Source organism: Zootermopsis nevadensis, unplaced genomic scaffold, assembly GCF_977971745.1.
Source record: "Zootermopsis nevadensis isolate Lab colony 2312 unplaced genomic scaffold, Znev_1.0 Znev_ptg000037l, whole genome shotgun sequence".
NCBI lineage: Eukaryota > Metazoa > Arthropoda > Insecta > Blattodea > Termopsidae > Zootermopsis > Zootermopsis nevadensis.
In genome coordinates this window covers 5,858,345-5,877,211 of record NW_028259169.1, presented here as the reverse complement: position 1 = coordinate 5,877,211, position 18,867 = coordinate 5,858,345, and the positions used below count along the sequence as shown (strand labels likewise).

The 18,867-nt window shown below is 42.1% G+C and overlaps 2 protein-coding genes and 1 long non-coding RNA gene across 7 annotated transcripts in view; all 3 read left to right on the top strand.

The window, feature by feature from the left end:
• Positions 1 to 203: 203 nt before the first annotated feature.
• On the top strand, positions 204 to 2,861 carry LOC147871867 (uncharacterized). 3 transcript variants are annotated; one of them, XR_015538218.1, is made up of 3 exons: positions 204 to 824; positions 1,931 to 2,003; positions 2,250 to 2,861. It is a non-coding gene; the product is annotated as an uncharacterized LOC147871867 (long non-coding RNA). The 3 variants fall into 3 exon arrangements; XR_015538219.1 differs by lacking the exon at positions 1,931 to 2,003 and having other exon boundaries at positions 213 to 824; XR_015538220.1 differs by lacking the exon at positions 204 to 824 and having other exon boundaries at positions 835 to 2,102.
• Positions 2,862 to 3,421: 560 nt separating this feature from the next.
• Positions 3,422 to 10,735, top strand: LOC147871866 (transcription-associated protein 1-like). Of its 3 annotated transcripts, XM_087360067.1 has the most exons (5): positions 3,422 to 4,432; positions 4,905 to 5,002; positions 5,502 to 5,587; positions 5,858 to 6,040; positions 6,387 to 10,735. In XM_087360067.1, the coding sequence occupies exons 2-5, from the start codon at positions 4,990 to 4,992 to the stop codon at positions 6,435 to 6,437; spliced, it is 333 nt and encodes a 110-aa protein (XP_087216193.1). In that variant the 5' UTR covers positions 3,422 to 4,432; positions 4,905 to 4,989; the 3' UTR covers positions 6,438 to 10,735. The 3 variants fall into 3 exon arrangements, with proteins under 3 accessions (XP_087216193.1, XP_087216191.1, XP_087216192.1); XM_087360065.1 differs by having other exon boundaries at positions 3,426 to 4,432; positions 5,858 to 10,735; XM_087360066.1 differs by lacking the exons at positions 3,422 to 4,432; positions 5,502 to 5,587 and having other exon boundaries at positions 4,909 to 5,002; positions 5,858 to 10,735.
• A 673-nt stretch (positions 10,736 to 11,408) lies between these two features.
• The window catches only part of LOC147871864 (transcription-associated protein 1-like), a 51,355-nt gene continuing 43,896 nt past the window's right edge, over positions 11,409 to 18,867 (top strand). Inside the window, exon 1 of the mRNA XM_087360069.1 lies at positions 11,409 to 14,969. The gene's annotated coding sequence lies outside the window, so the exon portion shown is untranslated. The remainder of the gene's footprint in view (positions 14,970 to 18,867) is intronic.

Sequence of the window (18,867 nt, the reverse complement as noted above, 5' to 3'; positions counted from 1 at the left end):
TTGACTTTCGAATTATCTCGAAAAATTAAAATGTCTCTATCCTCCAAACCCTTGAACATACATTGACGTGACTCTGACAGGAAGTTGACATATAGTTTCCCTCAAAGTGACATAAGGTTTGTCTCTCAGATTCCTACAGATCGGGAGATATTTGCCTTTTGAAAATTGACTTTCGAATAATTTCTAAAAATTTAACCCATTGACAGGGGCTTGCTCTGTTGTGGTAATTGTGTTGCAAGTGTGATAGCAACTTAGATATGAATTGTGTGAACGTGTAAGGTGTGGATGTCTAGTTATGTGTGTGGGGTGTTCTACGGAGTGTAGTAAAATAGTAGAAATGTCGGCCTCAATCACATTGCGTTGATAAGAGTCTGCTTCCTGGAAAGAATATGTTATTTCCTTTTATCTGCTTCATCCCATTTCACATTCTCAGTTCAAGCTAATGCCACAGAAAGATCTTCAAAACGTCAGTCATTGTGAATCTGTTCGGAAGCAGATGGGGGGGGGCTCTGCAGTTTCACTCGTTTAGGAAGTGCGGTGATGAAGATCTCTGGCATAGCTATACCGGACAGTCTTGATAATAGTGGGTGTCCGTTCTCTGACCCAGGAGGGCTTTAAAAGTGTGCTGACCACGCATTACTTAGTTTGTATTTTCTCTATGTAAATCTGTAAAGAGATGTCAAAGCGGGAGGTAACGGGAATACTTGGTGATCATCACCGAGAGGGAGTTTCCAAACAGTCGTTAACGGGAGATGCGCAATAGCAGTTGTCCTATGATCGAAAAGTGTGACTTGCCAGTGATGAGATTGCTTTTTGTAAGTCAGGTAAGTGCAATGAGTTTTCTGGATTGTGTGTGTTTTTCTGCAAGTGGTTTTCAGCGAATATTGCCGGCATTAATTTTGTTGGTAGTGTATTAAGTGTTGATTGCTGCATGTGCCAAAATGGAGTCTGACGAAGTGAAGTTTGTGTTGTTGAAGTACGGTCACCAGTGGGCTGGGTCGTTGGGTGTGTTATAGATGCTCGTGAAGTACAACCTGTTGGCAGAGGGGCTGTGTAGTGGCGACATATGCAATAATCGTTTATAGTGCTTCGTTCATTGAGCTGTAGTTTACGAAATCCCACCTGTTTTCATAAATGATGGAAGATATTTAGGTTATGGAAATGTTTATTAGTTGGTGTCTTATAGGTGATGTTGGTCGTACTTTTCAAATGACTCAGCTCGCGAGACGTTTTCGCCCTTCTGCAAAATTACTTGTGAGAAATTATCGCGTAGGGAGAATGTCGGTGCTGAATTTCCGTGATGTCTTGAGTGCCAACATGAAATGTGACGAGGATAAGTTCGTGTTGGAAAGGACGTGGACGATTTCACTGGGTAATTTATAGGTAGACGTGCAGGTATTCAAGAGTTGTGTCTGGTATCAATCTGAGCAGTATCATAACGGCGACCGACAGGTTATGTGACAAATGTGCCCTAGGATGTAGGCGATGTAGATGCAAATTGTGGGCTACTTGTTTCATAGTGCTTCGTGCTAAGTTGATTGAGCTGTAGTTTATTGGGTGTGGTTGGATTCATAAATTATTTTATGATTTTTGAGGTTATGGAAGTGATTGGTAGTTGGTTTCTTATAGGCGAAGTTGGTAGCTCGTTTCGCCTTAATTTTTTTCTTTACTTCCTGTCGTTTTTAAAGGAGAAGATGTGTCACTAATGGTATTCACGGAATAAAGTTTGAGGTCTTCATAATTTTACAGTCTTTGGAGTGGTATTTCAGTCAGCATTTGGTTCGGCAGTGCCGTGTAGTGTTCGCGGACGGGCATGTACCTCAGGTGTATTGTCGGTAGATGACAGGACAGTTCGTCAGGGTGCGCACATATTGATCATTGAATATCCCTCATGCTCCGCCGGTGGCGGGATGTGTTCGCTGTTTTTCAGACGTTGCCGTCCCTGCGTGCGAGAAAATGGCGCAGCTCCTCTGCTGTTATTGTTTACTTCGGACGGCGTGATAGTAGGATGCATGCCCAGTCGAGTGCAGCTTTACTCTCTTATATTTCCAATGCTTGCAAGTTTATTTGAACTGATGTTTGTCATCTTTCTCCTGTGTGAAGTACGTAAAGTGGGAAATATTTTGGTTGCACGAAAGGCCGGATTAGTTGCCAGTAGGTTATTAATGTGGTGTAGAGTGCCTTCGTAGTAAGAATTAATACTGGTCTCTCAATGCGGATGTTTATTTCTGTACATGGTTTTGTTTCAGGTAGGCGTGAATGCAAGCATATGGGATACTTCAGCCGTTATGCAGTTTCGAATCCATCATTACTACGGAGGTAGCAAGACTTTGCTCCGGTAGCTGACATGACCACTGTGCATGATGGACACAATTCATCAGTCGATGCGGTTGGGATGACCCACAGACTCGTGGTGGCAGCCTCTGTTTTTGTGACTTGCATGTGGAAATTCAGTAGCTGTTGATTTAACTTTGTGCAAGAGCTTATCGCAGTGAAGAAGCTAGAAGTAAGCAGCTAGGGTTACAGGTTGTAATGTTGGTTATGTGGCCACCACACCACACCACACCACAGTTGCCCACTTTTGATTCCTAGTGACCAAGTATGGGGTGTTCGTAGCATGCCTCACAATGCCACAAGGAAGACCTCAGGCCCTCGTGCGATTATATACCTTGCTTTCCGAGGAGGTGTACTGTTATAGATTTAGTGGGAGTGCCTAGTCTGTCTCAAAGAGGAGTTTGAGATCAGGGGATGTGCTGAGTAGCAACTTTCATGTGAACTGTAGCTGTAGTGTGTGTTTACTGGCATCAACGAAGACATGGAGGACCAATTTGTCTGAATATCAGTGTTTCAGAAGATCAGTTGTGTGCGTGATGGGGAAGCAGCTTATTTGGAGTTGGAGATGTGAAGAACGAGACAGAACGAAGCACCTGGAGTGTTTGTTACTTGGATAAGGAATTGCATTATTCAGGTATGTTAGAGAGTAGAGTTTGTTTGCATTCCATAGATCCTTCTTAGGAGTAATCCAAAGGATGCAGTACAAGTCATTTCATACAATAAACATAAACTTCAGGACTTCATTCAATATACGTAAACCTCGGTACTTTTGACACAATTACAAGAACGTGTTTCACATATGAATGTACATAACCTTCAGATTTTGCAATTCAAGTATGAAAGCTAATTTCAGTGCAGGCTTGAATACATTTATATCACAATTTAGAGTTTTAATTATTAAATAACTTGACACGTGTAAAGTACACTCCTCTTTGACATTTAGCAGGGTTTACATCTTGTAATTCAATTATGTACATCTGTATTTCTTTTAAAATTATCCAACTTTTCCACCACAAATGATAGCAAGCAGAATATAAATTCACTTGCAAGTGGAAGTATATTAAATTTACGAAATTATTCTCTATAAGGTAAGCAGCTTTTGACACCTGCCATTGTTGTGATTATTTTCTTTTGCATGTAAAAAGCCTTATTAGTGTGTGTGATAAGGAATTGCATTATTCAGGTATGTTAGAGAGTAGAGTTTCTTTGCATTCCATAGATCCTTCTTAGGAGTAATCCAAAGGATGCAGTACAAGTCATTTCATACAATAAACATAAACTTCAGGACTTCATTCAATATATGTAAACCTCAGTACTTTTGACACAATGCAAGGACGTGTTTCATATGTGAATGTACATAACCTTCAGATTCTGCAATACAGGTATTAAAAAAAATTACAAATTAATATACATAAACCTCAGAATTTTAAATAGAAATGCAAAACCACTTTAAATATAGATTATAGATATACATAAAACTGAAGAAATTTCAGCAGAGGTGAAATAAACTGCAGAATGGAAAGTGTGAGTGATGAGGTGACCTCTCAATGCACGCTTGAACACCTTTAAATCATTTAGAGTTTAAATTGTTGGTGGAAGATTATTAAATAACTTGGTACGCGTATAGTACGTTCCTTTTTGACGTTTATTAGGGTTAGCATAGACTATACAAAAATTATATGCTTGTAGTTAATTTTTATTTCAGTGTTGTTGAGATTTGTCAAACTTGTTTCCACTTGCAAAATAAAAGTCTAGGTGTCCATGAAACCCAAAGTTTCTGGAAATAAATATGACATGCGCCCTGATGTGGAGAAAAGGTGTTTAGAGTATTACAGTAAGTGCAGTACGTGAAAGTATTATAACAATGCCGCATGGAAGTTACTGTAACTAAAACATTTCACTTTCCTTAGTCGTTATAACTTGAAACTGTCGCTTGTGTTTTCCAGGTCGTGGAGACAGCATCTAGTGCTCAGAAGTCAAGCACGACGGATCCGTTCTACCGTCGTCAGTGCTGGGAAATAATTTGCTGTTTCTTGGTGGCATCCCTGAATTTTAATGATGATGAGAATAGAGTGCAGCAGCTTTTCTCCTGTCCAAGGTATATAAGAGCAGTTGGAGGCAGAAGAATATTGTCAAACTAACCTCATTCTTGATATTAAAATAGTGTACAAAATAAAAGATGTTTTTCCAGCCTGATGGTACTAACATGACATAACAGATTGTTAATCACTGGCTTTTCTTCGCAGAATTGTAAGCGAGTCCCAAGGCAGTCTATGAGGCACTGATATAGATTTTTCTCTGAGCACCCAGAACTCATTATTTACTGGTACAGTGAGCCCGTTAGAGGCTGTATCATAATTAGTTTGTGTTTAGTATCCTGCCAGTACCAGGAGGCTTCTACAAGTAATGTATTTCTTTGTCATATCATAAACCCAGTTTTCCCATTTGCTCTGTGCCTCTTACATCAGTTGCTGATTTAGGAAGCAGCTACTGCATTGGCCACTGCTGTGACCATTGAACATTAGGATGTGAGTGTAATTATCTGTACTTATTGTGATTCGCTGTTGCAGTTTTGATGATCCACATGTGGAGATCTCCGCAGTCCATGGGATTCCGTTCAGATTGCAAGACAAGCAAGCCAGAGCCACTCACCAGATGGCAGTCACAGGTAAGTTTATCCATTTGAGTAAATTGTTTAATAAAATTCTTTTCTGAATTACAATGCCATTATTGAAGGAAGAAGACCTTTTGTCCTGAAAAGTAGTAAATGGTTTTAATGAAATAAAGAACTTGTCTATTTCTTCTATTGAGACTACAAAGAAACAATGAAGAACGTGATTTTTCTTTGCCAGTTTAAGGAACCACATTTTGAGGCTGACCTCCACATAGTTCTATAATTGAGAATGCATGGAGTTTACCTCCATGCTCCCACTGCCTCATGGCATTGCGCTTAGTCACAAGGATAACTTCAGCTGATATAGCGAACCATTAAATGTTTAAAAACCATAATCGGTGTTGGTTTTCTGTAAGTCCAAGTGGTGTTAGAACCCAAAGACCACTGTGAGAACCTGAAATCTCTCTTAAAACCACATTTAGTACGTGAACTTGTTGAAAGCGTCTGCTTCATATCTGGAACAGCCAGTAAGGCCTGTTGTGTAAGTTGGTAGGAGTGTTTGTTGCTGCAGCCATGAAAGAGTTACGACGGTGTTCCTTGTGTGTCACTGCACAATGGTGGCGATATCACAGGCAGCTGGTGAGTTCAGTTTTATAAATTTAGATTGTTCAACATTGAAACAATTTATATTACTGTTGGTGAAGTTTCCACCTTTGCTTCCAGAAGGCATTATAAAGTGGCATTACTGATGGTGATATGGAAAATAAATCTAATTGATACGGCTACCTCTTGCCCCTTGTCGGTTGAATTCACCTTAGTAGTAGAAGTGCTACAGATGTTGGCTGTGTTGTAGTGGCTTGCCATTTCTTAATCTTTCATTTACGTCCTTTCTTTATGACATCAAAACAGGCGAACCTGAAGGGCATGGACCGACTGGTGTTTATAGACTCCCTTGCTGTCATAATGGGGCACGAGGAGAGGGAGCCGTGTAAGCCGGGACACCTCGGCTCCAAACAGACGGCAAGCGAACTGTTCGTTAAATATCCACTGAATCAGTGGCAAGGGAAGTTGCGTGGGTCTGACGTGACGTGTGTGAGTTGTAGAGTTTGTAGTTGCAGTATTATGACGTGTGGAATAATGGCCCACTTGGCGAATGTTTTAAATTTGCTGGGGAGGAGGAAAGAAAGGCTCCAGTATGAATCTGTGAGCGAGGGAGTTAAGAATTTGTCAGGTCGCTGGTTGTGACCCGTATTTAAAGTTAACTTGTGAATGGGTTTGTAATGAACTTGACAGAATTTGTCTTCTGAAAATGGAAGGTCCTTGTTCATTGGCTAAGGTGGGAGTGTTAACTGCTTGGTGAAGTAAAACTGTGTGTTCTTAGAAGAGTGTGATGTCTTGATTTCTTGAATGTGAATGTATTTTCTCTTTCTGGGAGTAGCAGATTACGAGAAACAGAATGATCCTTCAGATTCTACTGAGCACCACGTGACCCGCGTACTGCCAGCCAGAGAAGCGTTGAAGTACGTGCGGCAACAGTTGGCAGACCGACTTGATGTCAGAAGATTAAACCTGCTGGGACAAAGAAGGAACCTCGTATCCGCAAGAGACTGATATCGGTCTGAACCAGGCATTCGTTGTGTGAGTACATGAGCATTAGAATGTATTTGATGTGGTTGTCGTGTGAGAGAGATGAGTCTGTCCAATTTTATTAGGTACTTTAGATGTTGTGAACTTAAATGTGAGATTTGATATGTTGAAAGACGTAAATGTGGTGAGGGATTGGCATTATTGCAGTATCTGTGGTACGCTGGAGGCATTCATGATATTGTTCATAGGATATCAGAATGTGAGGTTTATTTATCCTTTTTAGACGAGGGTGGTGACTATTTGTGATAAGGTTTTGTTACATGTGAGATGTGTGCAGTGCTGAGGAGCCTTTAATGTGGTCTGTTTACTAATTAATAAGTGAGCATTTGCCAGTGTAAGTAATTTAGTTTTGTGCACAGTGAGCGGAGCTGCCGGGATATTTTCTGTGCTTTTGGTTAATTTTGAGAGTTTGCTGTGTTGAGCAAGGGGATCGGTTACAAAACTTGTAAGTTTGTGGTGTGGTGTTCGTTATGAATTTGGACTTGCTTGCAAAAATGGAGATGACTGTCAGAGGTTCCATTTATTTAAGACTTAACCATAAGTTGAGAGTTGTCAGGTGTCAGTCTCATGGACATGTGATGAGGCTCAGTATTACTTCTGGTATATTCCGTGGTTGCGGGTGGGGTATGGGGATTTGCATTAGGATTGAGGAGTGGTTTGGTTGGTTGGAACCAAGTATAGATAGGCAGTGCCACTTATGTGGGTCACAATGTACCAGTGCTGGTGTTGTCAGGATTGTTATTTTATGTCTGTAAAATGGTTGTGAAGAGTTCTTGGCTTACGAAAGACTAATTTGTTAGTGTTGTCAGTCAGATTGTTTATAGGAAGAATGTAGAGATTGTGTTTTTGTGTGTGTGAGAGAGAGACAGGCCGAAGTTATTGACCATTTAGCTTGGTTAAAGATTGTTGACCTGGAAATGAAATGATATATGATGTCTGTTTGGTGTTCGTTGACCACCTTAGCTGCTCCCTCATAAATATATTTTTACATAACCCCTCCTTCCTCTCATCTTGGGCTCCCATATCGCACCCACTAAAACCCTCAGTTATTTTTTTAGAGGGCAGAAATCAGGAAGGAAATGCATACAATACGAAACCCGTGTCTCCCCTCCTTTCATTTCTAGAACTACTACTGTAAGAATCCGCGCTGAAATGGAAGGGAGAGGACTTTAAGTGGTACAGCTCTTTTGCAGGATTTTTGTTAAAATATTAGAGTGTTTGAGCTGTCTGTGAGTGAAGATTCCTTTGCGTATGATTCTTGGAGGTAGAACGTAGCTTTGTTTGTTGCACGTTTTATTGATCTTGTTATTGGGTAGTCAATCAACATACGATCACGATGTTGAAGGGGTCCCGGGATATTAATAAACATTGTGACCACAATCAGAAATTCTCGTGTAGACATGCTGTCAATTCAGTAATCAGCGTGCACTAAAACTCATCTCGTAAAACTGTTTATTGACGTAATGTCAGATACAAAATATTGTTTTGTAGAATTGCTTTCTTTATTTTGTTGTGTTTCTACTTGTTAAAGTTGTTACATTGAGAGTGCTGCTGCTGGTGTCATGGAGAGATGTTTCCTCAAAGTAAGAAATTTTTGGTGGCTCTCCTTTACTTAGTGGGGAATCCCCACGTCCACAGTACAGAATGTCTAAGTATTTGCGACCGGGTTGGTGGCCCCAGCACCCTGCCAGTTTCTTTGGCACTTACAGTCATCCTTCCATCATGTTATGTGAATTGGGTGTGGAGCGACAGAGAGAAGGCAGGCAGTTGTCTGCTGGTTCTGTAATTGCTGGAAATGTGACCATACGAGTAACCAAGACTTTGAATAAAAATCTGAACCAAGATGTGGGCGTAGGTTTGCGGATTGTTTTAAAAAGGGTAGCAGAAAAATTGAACGTAGTTTAGCGTAATGAATGGCGCGTTGCTTTGGTTAACAAGGAAATGATCATTTTTTTACCGTAGCCGAAACAAATTATTTACGAACATACAGTCACGAAGGTCATATTGAACGGCTTTTCGCGTTTGCTTTACTTCATCGTTTTGTCGTCTGATTTGACTTCGTTTGTCCCCACCATCTTCCTACGTGATACGACCATAATTCGTTGCGTTGGATACATTACTGGGCGGGGGAAAAGGGTCCCTTTGTAATTTATGAAAGTGACATTTGACAACTTCCTGAAGCGTAGCCTAGAACGTTTGTACATTGGCCGACAGAATTCGTGTATTTCTACATTGTTTTGAGGTCTTGTTCGTCCTCGTAATCGTTAGAAAACAACTCGGCTCAATTTGAATACTAAGAAAAGTGTTAAAACTAGCTACTACGTGTTTGTCCAGGAAGGCACTGATGTTTTGTAGTTGGTAATATTACCAGTTTGTTACGATTCTAGTGAGGCAGTCAGAAAGGAAAAGAATGAGCACGGAAGTTGCATATGGCAGATTAGATGTTTGGAAGAAGAAGATGGCAATAATGATGATGACAGTAATTGCAGTAAACTTGTCTTACTTTTTTCTTCAGAATCGTCACCTTTACTCGGAACACCTGATGTGATCTGGATATGCCATTCTGGTCGCTGTGGTGTGACAGCAGATAGGTTGCGGTGTTTAAATATCAGTGTTGTAATGCAGTTTGGAATAAGCAGGGTTCCTAATGACGTAGGATGTGGAAAGAGGCAACTCCATTCTGAATGAATCTGGTTTCATGTGGAATGTCACGGCCATTGCACTTTGGAATTTCCTGGAAACTCGGCTATGCTGTCAGAGGAATTTTGCACTTATCTTCATCCAAGATTGTTTCCTTCCACACAAAAGTCTGAGCTACGCCGCAGTTTAAAATATAAGGTGACATTTCCATTGATCTGTCTTTTACACGAACATTTGTCATTTCAGAGTTCGTGACCGTGAAATAATGACTTTCTGTACAGACTGGATGCAGCGGCTTGTTATCGTTTAGGTTCAGCTGTAACAAGGTAAATGTTAGGTGGAAGGAATATGTTGTTTGTGGCATTTCTTACTAATATAGAATATCACAATTTCTTATCTTATATAAGAATTATTAAGAAATCTGTCAAACTGCCCTCCACTCTTTCCATTTTAGTTTTGATTAGATCGATCATTGCTGGTGGACGTCGTGGTCTCATACAATTGAACAAAGTTTGAGGTAAGGGATTCCTATTTATTATTATTGTTCATCACATTTATTGTTTTCATCTGCATTTTTGAACTCGTGTACGAGAATTAGACTTGTCTTCTTTTTAAAACAATTTCAATTAACATTAGATTGACTTGTGTGTGTTCACGGCAACATTGATAATAAAAGAATATTCCAGTAGGCAATTAACTTTTTACAATTTTAAAGGAATTAAACGTGTTTCGTATCCCAGAATCTAAATAAAAATATGTCGATGCTAAGAAGTGGGGTTTATATTCTCAACAATAATTCTAACGCTTTTCATCTCTTGATACATCGACATTATTAAAGCGTTTTAGGGAACTGAGAAGAAATTTTATTCCGGTTTCACAAGCCTTAATTATCGACAAATCTCCCTCTCATTATCTCCCTACATCAGCAGATTAAATCCGGGGAATGTTTGCTATTATTGAGTGCAAAGAATTTATGGGTGCAAAACGTGGTCTCTCTCTTTCAGGGAGGAACATAGACTGAGGGGCTCTGAGAACAGAGTGTCGAGGAAGATGTCTGGACCCAAAACGGGAGTGGGACGGATAACAGAGAAAAATGCATGACGAGCTCCTCAGCCGATGTTTTTAGGGCGAGTTGAAAGTTTACAAGGCCTGAAGGGAACACCTCGGCGTAGGTGGGAAGATAACATTAAGACGAATCTTACGAAGATGGGTCTCAATGGAGTGAACTGGATGCAACTGACTCAGGATAGACCCCGGTGGTGGGCTTTTGTGAACACGATGATGTACCCGACAGACATTAAGGTGGCTCATAAATCCTTTGAAAGTGTGACAAAGTTCAAATACTTGGGAACAACAAAAACGATTCAAAATGATGCTCACGACGAAGTTAGGAGGAGACTAAATTCCGGAAATGCTCGCTACATCTCAGTTCAAAATATTTTGTCTTCCCGTCTGATTTCTAAGAACCTGAAGATTAAAATATACAAAACAATAATCTTGCCTGTTGTGTGGTATGGGTGCGAAACATGGTCTCTCACTCAGAGGGAGGAACACAGATTGCAGGTGTTTGAGAATCGGGTGTTTAGGAGGATATTTGGGCCTAGGAGAGAAGATGATGGGGCATGGAGAAAACTGCACAATGACGAGCTTAAAAATCTGTACTCCTCCCCCAATATTGTCAGGGTGATTAAGTCGAGAAGAATGAGATGGTCTGGGCATGTAGCGTGCATGGATGGGACAAGAGGTTTGCACCGGGAAGCCTGAGGGGGAGAGACCTCTGGGGAGACCTAGACGTAGATGGGAGGATAATCTCAGGCGGGATCTATGGGAGATAGGAGTTGAAGGAGACTGGATTTTGTTGGCCCAGGACAGGGTCCGGTGGAGGGCTTTGGTTAGTTCGGTGATGAACCTTCTGGTTCGGTAAGCCATCTAGTTAGTTAATCGGTCAACGACATGACCAGCTTTCTTATTAATTATGATTGTCCCAGTTGGCGCTGCTCGCAACAGTTACCTTCGTTGCAACTAAAGGTACGACATTTTATTTTACATCCATTGTCCTAGCACTGTGCGAGATTATGTCAAGAACTTCTTTACAGTTCGTGTACTGATTAAGTTACAAGTTCACGCTGCAACCTGTAGCAACTAGATATCGTGTCAGTGTTAACTAATTTTCCGTTTATTCATGCAAGTGGAATGGGACATAATGGCCACCCGATATGTAGGACTGTTTGTAGTGGCAGCTTGCTGCAATGGAGTGCGATACTGACCGGGTTAATACGACCCACACAATCGTATGTCCCAGTGACGCATTAAACCACGGAAGACATTGTACACAACCTTGACTTAATCACATTAACGTATAGATGCTTCTGGAGTGTGTGCCCATAAGAATAGCAGTAACTTGGGTGTGCTGTTTGAATGGATTTATCTGAAATGACATATGGGAATACCTCCCCCTACAAGCGTTGATGGGTACCTCATTCAGGCGTAAGCTCCCAGTCTATTTGCGCAAACGCAATTATGACAGAAACAATATCTGCTGTGGAAACCTCAAATCTTACAATATAGTTCTGGTTTGAGGGGGTAAGTAGAGGATTACATGACCTACCAAGCTAAGATGCTAGATGTGGGAATTCCTTTTCGAAATTTTTTGCTCAGAATATAAATTTTGGGCCAAGCTGGTGCGGCATTACTTTTCTCTCTTTAACTCCCTCTGCATTTATGACCTCCTCCCCCCCCCATCTGGACACATCACATCAACTGGATGCTGTATGGACGTAGAATACCACGCGGCAAACACATACGTACTGTGGCAAAGTCCGTCATAAATAAATATGAATCTGCCTTCAATGTGTGGATAATGGCAACCCATATCAACATGAGTACCATCAGACATACATGAATGTACAAAAGAAATGTATTTAATCTCGATCTTATGTATACATGGGATATACGGATATCCGCACGTAGGAACGTTGAAACTTCGATATCAGCAGACGTGCGTGATTACACCAAACGCACTGATGATAATGTTTGGCATGTATTGCCTTACGTCAGTGGTCCCCAACCTTTTTTTCCTTTCTCTGGACAAATAAGATACGGACACCAAATAATACACAAAACAACACGACGTTTATTGATACAAGAAACCACGCAATCAAAAATACGTAATTTTATAAGTACAATTATTATTACTCAAGTGGGAAGTTAGTGTGATGTTTGGCACTGCATTTCAGCGGCCAGTTTTACAAATTTGGGAGAGTAGGATGATGTTGCTGCTCGCAATCGTCAAGATGGGCATTAGTACGTAGAGAACTGTGCTTTGATTTTATAATGTTCATGGTTGAACGGCATTTATTATTCAGTATAACCTCTTTCCTTATCAACGCGGGCACCGCGTTGGGGACCACTGTTGTACATTATTTCGCCCTCACATCTTCATCAGTTATCAGAGTGATTATTCTCTTGTAACATTGATGTCACTGTTACGTCAAGGTCATGACAAAGTCAAGACAAGTTCGCCCCAATAGTTTGCCAGATAGAGGTCTTTAAAATTCTCAAGGTCATACGTATTTATGCCAAACGGCAAATACCTGATTGACCATACTCATGTCAAAATGAGGTCACGTATAGGTCAAGGAAGCCACGACAAATTCGGCCCAATAGTTTCGTAGATACTGGTCTTAAAAAATCTCAAGGTTATATCTTCTCACCAATATTTCTGCTAGCCAGCCACCCTAGGGCCACACCCTTTACCCCAGGGCCACTACCCCAGTCGCACCCCTTCCCAGGGCTATCCCCTTCTTTGGGCCAACCCTCATGATCACCCCTACCCAAGATCGCCCCCCCGGGACCATCCCCTCAGGATCCCTGCAGCATCACCATATCCCAGGAACCACAGGATCCCCTAGGACCCCAGGATTCCCTGGACACTGCCCTCTAGGATCACGGCAGGATCCCCGAAGACAATCACCTCTAGGATCCCCTATAACCCCCTCCAGGATTCCTCGGATTTACCAGGACTCCCCATGACCATCCTAGTATTCCCCACAGATTTCCTAGGATCCCCACCAAGAATTCCCTACCCAGATCTAGCAAAATCTGCCACCAAACATTTCCAACAGAATTTCCCACGATCGCAACCCATGATTCCCAGGATATTCCCCTGGATTCACCACATAATATTACCCACGATCCTGCAGGATTCCCCACCAAAAATCCCCATATTATCCCACATAGGATCCACAACCAGAATTCAAAACGCGCCCTAACCCCCGCGCTCTAACCCCCGCGCCCTAACCCCCGCGCCCTAACCACCCCGCGCCCTAACCACCCCGCGCCCCACGAAGGGAGGTGGAGGCCCAGGCCGTTTCTTGAGCGAGCAGAGGCGCGGACCTGGCTCCGGACAATGGCCCGGGCGCCGGGTTCCAACGAACCGCCCGAGTCGGACGAGTCCAACTCGTTGGCTTTGCGCTCGCACGCTACAGGAAACAGGACCTCGTGGGCGAGGCAAGTCGTCCAACTCTTTCGACTAACCGACCTGGCAACAGATCTTGTCTAGGGGCTGAGGCTCACCCTCCGTCCCGCGATTTGGTTTCATTCGATTAAATCATTGAGTTTTCGCTGCTCGTAGTATTTGCGCTTCGAGTGTTTTATTACTGGACGTATAATTTTATCTGCCCCTTATTCATCTCTGCCGACACGCGGTGGATGAGTTTTTCATCTTTGCCTTTCCCAGCATGCTCCGCGAAACTTGTTTTCTCCGAACAAGTTGAGTTTTTCCCGGTTGTCTGTCTCCTGCTTCGGTACAGCGCGGATGTACGCAGTCTTTACGTAAGTTGGGGCTTCAGTCGGCCATTTTGATATTACGTCTCAGCTTGTGTTTGGTTTAATTCTCGATTTATTCGACAGCCAAAGAGTTGTTGAAGCTTTCGTGGTGGTAGTACGAGGCTCTAGATAACGACCCTGACTTATATGCATTTGTGTCTGGCGTGATATAAGATCGTCTATATATTTTTCTCTAGGACTGTGACAACGCACATGCGAGAGTACATGTGTTCTGTTGTGTGTCCTCGGGTGCTACGTCCTGTACAACGAGAGCCTACTTAAGTCATTCAAGGTGAGTTGCATGAAATATTCCGTCCTCTGAAGTAGAGAGTTCTTAAAGTACGTTGAGGATAAAACGTGACTTGGCCTAGGTCGCACAAGACAAGATGGCTGAAATGACTTTGCAACACTGAACTAAGTATTCTGAGATATTATTTTATTTTACGTTTTGATTGTTCTGTGATTCTGCCCACGCATTCCGTCTCCTTCTAGGTCAGTGGTAACAACCACGTGACACTCGTTCAAGACTTGAGGTTCACGGAGCGGTGAGGATGACGGCCGCTTACATCGTGAGGTCGCTAACACGACAACCCGAAAATTATATTACAGCAGCAGCGAACTAAGGACTCCGCTGAGTACAATGAGAAATTGTCAGATAATGCCCACTGATCGAGTTTCAGAGCGTACGTACAGAAGCGACGTAATTATAAATTCTTGTCATTATGTCTGCTTTGAGGTGATTGGCGGAGCCCTCTTCACATTCACGGTGATTATGATATCATCATTCTTCATCGCCGTCGTGAACCCTCTGAAGATTTTTCCACGTCTCGCTCCTGGACGCTGCTCTGTGACGTCGTCTCGCTCGAGACGTCTGAAACGATGAGGCACCAGTGAGCGATGGACTCGGGTGAGTACGGTGATGTATTATTTCGAGGTTGATTAAAAATTATAATGACTTTCGTAGATAGTGTTCTGTGGGAAATTAAAAATTAGTATGTCTCGACGGTAATGTAGTGTCTGAGTAAAGCCTGGTCTACGTGGATGGGGTTTCGCGAAGGTACCGATATCGCCAAAATCAAAGAATGTTTGAAACCCCCTACGTACGGTAAGGAATCGAGTTCTTTTATGAGTTTGAAACAGAAAGGAAAAGTTACAGATCATTTGAGAATTGTTGATGGGAAAGATTGGAAAAGGAGAAAATGCAGACAAATGGACACGCACACTTGCGGTATGAGACCAGTTTCTTGCGTCTGTCTTGTTGTAAACATTTACGGCAGTCATCGTGTAGCTGACAGTCGTTTAACTGGTCAAAGCCTTTCTCTTCGTGTACAGACACAGAAATTTTAAAAACTGACTGGTCGTCCTTACTTCATTTCTGTTGGATAAATTTCGTAAGGAAATGCTGTTGGTGTTAGGTGGACCGAGTATTGCGTACGGAGTCTGTATTGATTTGGATTAGCCGTCTGCCATGGACGCGACTGAGTAGGCGTTCTTTACGCGGTGATGGAATTAGACAGAGATGCTAGAATGTAGTGCTGTATAGAGCAGAGGTTCCCAAAATATGGAGAAACATTTTCAACATCCTTTGCTTGATTGAGGCAGTCATCAGAACGAAGTATCGTTCTGCGTTGTATCCCGAAGGATGGTGATGGGATACAGGAGCGTAGACCAAGAGGAAGTGCGTTGATATTCAAGTCCACTTGTAGCAACACAGTAGAGATATATATTGAATTAAAGCTGCACCAGTTTACAGTATCTCGAGTCAGAAAGCTATGAAGGCGTAATTTATAACAGTTATAATTACTCTTCGCTAATAAAAATTGCAGTTTTGTGGACTTTCAGTTTATTCTGTGTAAAGTAATATAAAATATCGTCAAATTGAGTACCTGATGTATTTTCCTAATCAATGAAATTCCTCTGTTATGGAAACTGAAGTGTTACAACTAAAAGGAAACCGAAATTTGAGTCTATCGTGAGTCACTGCAGTCTGATTCACATCTCTAGATACTCTTTATACAAAAACACAGTTTAATATTAAGTCTCACCGCTACTAAATCTTCCGAAATAATTCATTCCCTTCCTAAGAGGATTCATAAATTAACTTTTTGTGTGCTCTTTGAAATGAAAAAATAAGCATCATTAACCCCATGAAGCCGTAGGTCGTCTGAATTATATTTAAGAATTCAGTCCGTACCGCGAAGAGAAAACACTCTTCAACATTACGAAGATCAACTGGTTAACGCTGTTTAAGGAAATGATCGCTGTTTATTCCGAGAATCATAAAAAAAAAAAGAGAGAGAGAGAAGAGAGAAAGTGGGGGGAGTAGCGATAGGCACTACTGCAATAAATGGGGGAGGGGTATAAAGTTGGTTGTGGGCTACGAAGGTTCCCAGGCAGTGCCCGCTCGTCCTTCTGGTATGAATAAGTTTAGTGTGGACAAGGGATTTAGGAGACAGGATGGGGTAAGAAATAGGGTAGGGGGGAGTTGATTCGGGTCTTTGCGTTAATTTTGAATTTTGATATTGGCCTTGGGGGTGGCGTTAGGAATAATTTACGTTAATTTTGGGGAGGGGGGTACTATAGAGCGGAATTTTGATATTACTCTGAGAGGGCTGCATGGGAGGCATGCAGAGCAACGTGGAGTTTGGGTACCAACTCAGCATTTGCTCTAGTACCGAGGAAAACCACGGAAAACCTTGGTCGAGTTGGCCGGTCGCAGGACCTTCCGGATGCTTGCTGCTGACTTCTAGCCAGCAGTCCGGCATTTAAAATCGCGAGCCCTAACGGTAGCCTCTGTCCGTGCGCTTCCTTTATTAAAAACTGATACATTTTTTTTTTTTCTTTTCATTTTTACAAAGATATGTTTTGGATAAGAAACGACCAACTTGGCTCGTTGCTTATCCAATTACAAAAGTTTCAATCCATATTCCATAAATCATTTTTCCATTTTCTTGCCGTGGTCGTCTTGTGTTTGTTGGTTCGCGGTCGGTCCAGCGTAGGGGAGTGGTCGATGTGACCGCCTATGGACTGGACTCTCCGGGGTACCTATAACGGGCTGGTGGTGCACTGTAGTGGGGGCTACAAAAGAAAAGCCGAGGTTTAGCTGCGTTTATGTAGGAGGTGAAGGAATTTTAAGGTGTGCTGTTGGGCTAATGTTACAGAACAATGTACTACAGAGGCAATCCTCTGACCGTTTATTGAGCAAAAGGATTGGAGGATTTCGCGGGTTGGGTCACCTCGCAAGAAGGGCTCGGGGGCGGAGGTATTTGTCAATGCTGGGATCGTACTGTCCTAGCTCTTGAATTTGACTGTTGTAGCTGATGGCCGATTTCAAGTATAGCCTATTCGCTAATCCTTTAATGTAATTCTTGATCAACGGCATTCCGGTCTGTTCGTGTAGGGTACTGATTGGAGTAACCCTTGGCAATTTGGTTATTATTCTGAGGACTTTGTTCTGAAATGTCTGAAGTTTTTGTAAATGAGTGTTAGCAGCGTAGCCCCAGGCGGGGGAGGCATATGTCAGTATGGACCGGAGGAGTGATTTATAGATCATTAACGATAAATTAACATCCATTCTGGAGGATTTATTGAGTAAAGGAAATAGTTGCCTCAGTCTGAAGTTAGCTGTACGGAGAATGGATGATATGTGGGCCTTGTACGTCAATTTGGAATCTAGAGTGACACCCAGATATTTGGTTTCGGAGGTAAAAGCTATGGTTTTATTAAAAAATTTTACGGTGGGAACATTGCAGCGATAGTCGCGTAAACGTTTTGAAAACACGGTTGTGGTGCACTTGTCAATGTTGATCTGAATTCTCCATCTCCGAAACCAGGGTTCCAGAAGGCCTATTGCTCTGTTTAATTTCGTTATCGCTATGTCTAATTTTCCTGAGCGAGCACTGATATTTGTGTCATCTGCATAGATTGAGATGGACACGTTGGAGTCATTCTCAATGGATGGGATGTCATTTATGTAGATGTTAAAAAGTGTTGGCCCGAGTAGGCTACCCTGGGGAACGCCGGCCCTGATGGGGCGGCAGCTTGAGTGAGAGGTCCCATGTGAAACAGAAAATGAACGGTTCTGGAGGTAACTGTGAATTACGTGGATTAGGTGAGGCGGAATTTTGACTTTAATGAGTTTTGCTATTAGCCCCGTGATCCAAACTTTATCAAATGCTCGTTCTATGTCCAGGAACAATGCCACTGTGGCTTTCTTATTGTTAAATCCGTGAGTGATTCTTTCTATATTTCTTAATAGTGTGTGCGTTGTGGAATGTCCACGTTTAAAACCATACTGGTCATTTCTGATAATGTGGAGCTCCTTAAGTTGAAAATTAAGTCTTTTTAAGATGATTTTCTCAAAAACTTTGCCTAGGGAATTTAATAAACTTATTGGCCTATAATTTAACGGGGAGGAATGGTCCTTTTTTGGTTTTGGGAGCATGATAACTTTAGCGTTTTTCCACTGGGTAGGAAAATAATTTGAAGCTAATGACTTGTTAAATATTTTTGCAATAAATCTGAAAACAGGCCGTGGCAGGTGTTTTAGTACTATGTTCTGAATCCCATCAGGGCCAGGAGCCTTGCGGGGTTTAAGGTGGCGGATAATCCATTCGACCTCGCAATGGTTTGTAAGCCTTACGGAGGCCTGCGGAGGTTGCATCAGGAAGTCGGTAACTACCTGCTCTGTGCTAACGGTGAAGTTGGTGTCTACGTTTGGGTTCGTTTGGAATATTTCTTCTAAAGTATCAGCAAAAATATTCACTTTGTCTTGGTTGGTAATTGCAACGTTGCCATTGTGTTTC

Bases quoted from the DNA above. Each gene is read 5' to 3' on its own strand.
- LOC147871866 (XM_087360065.1), top strand. The intron at 5,588-5,857 runs GTGAGTTCAGTT...ACATCAAAACAG, and splicing joins GGCGATATCACAGGCAGCTG to GCGAACCTGAAGGGCATGGA.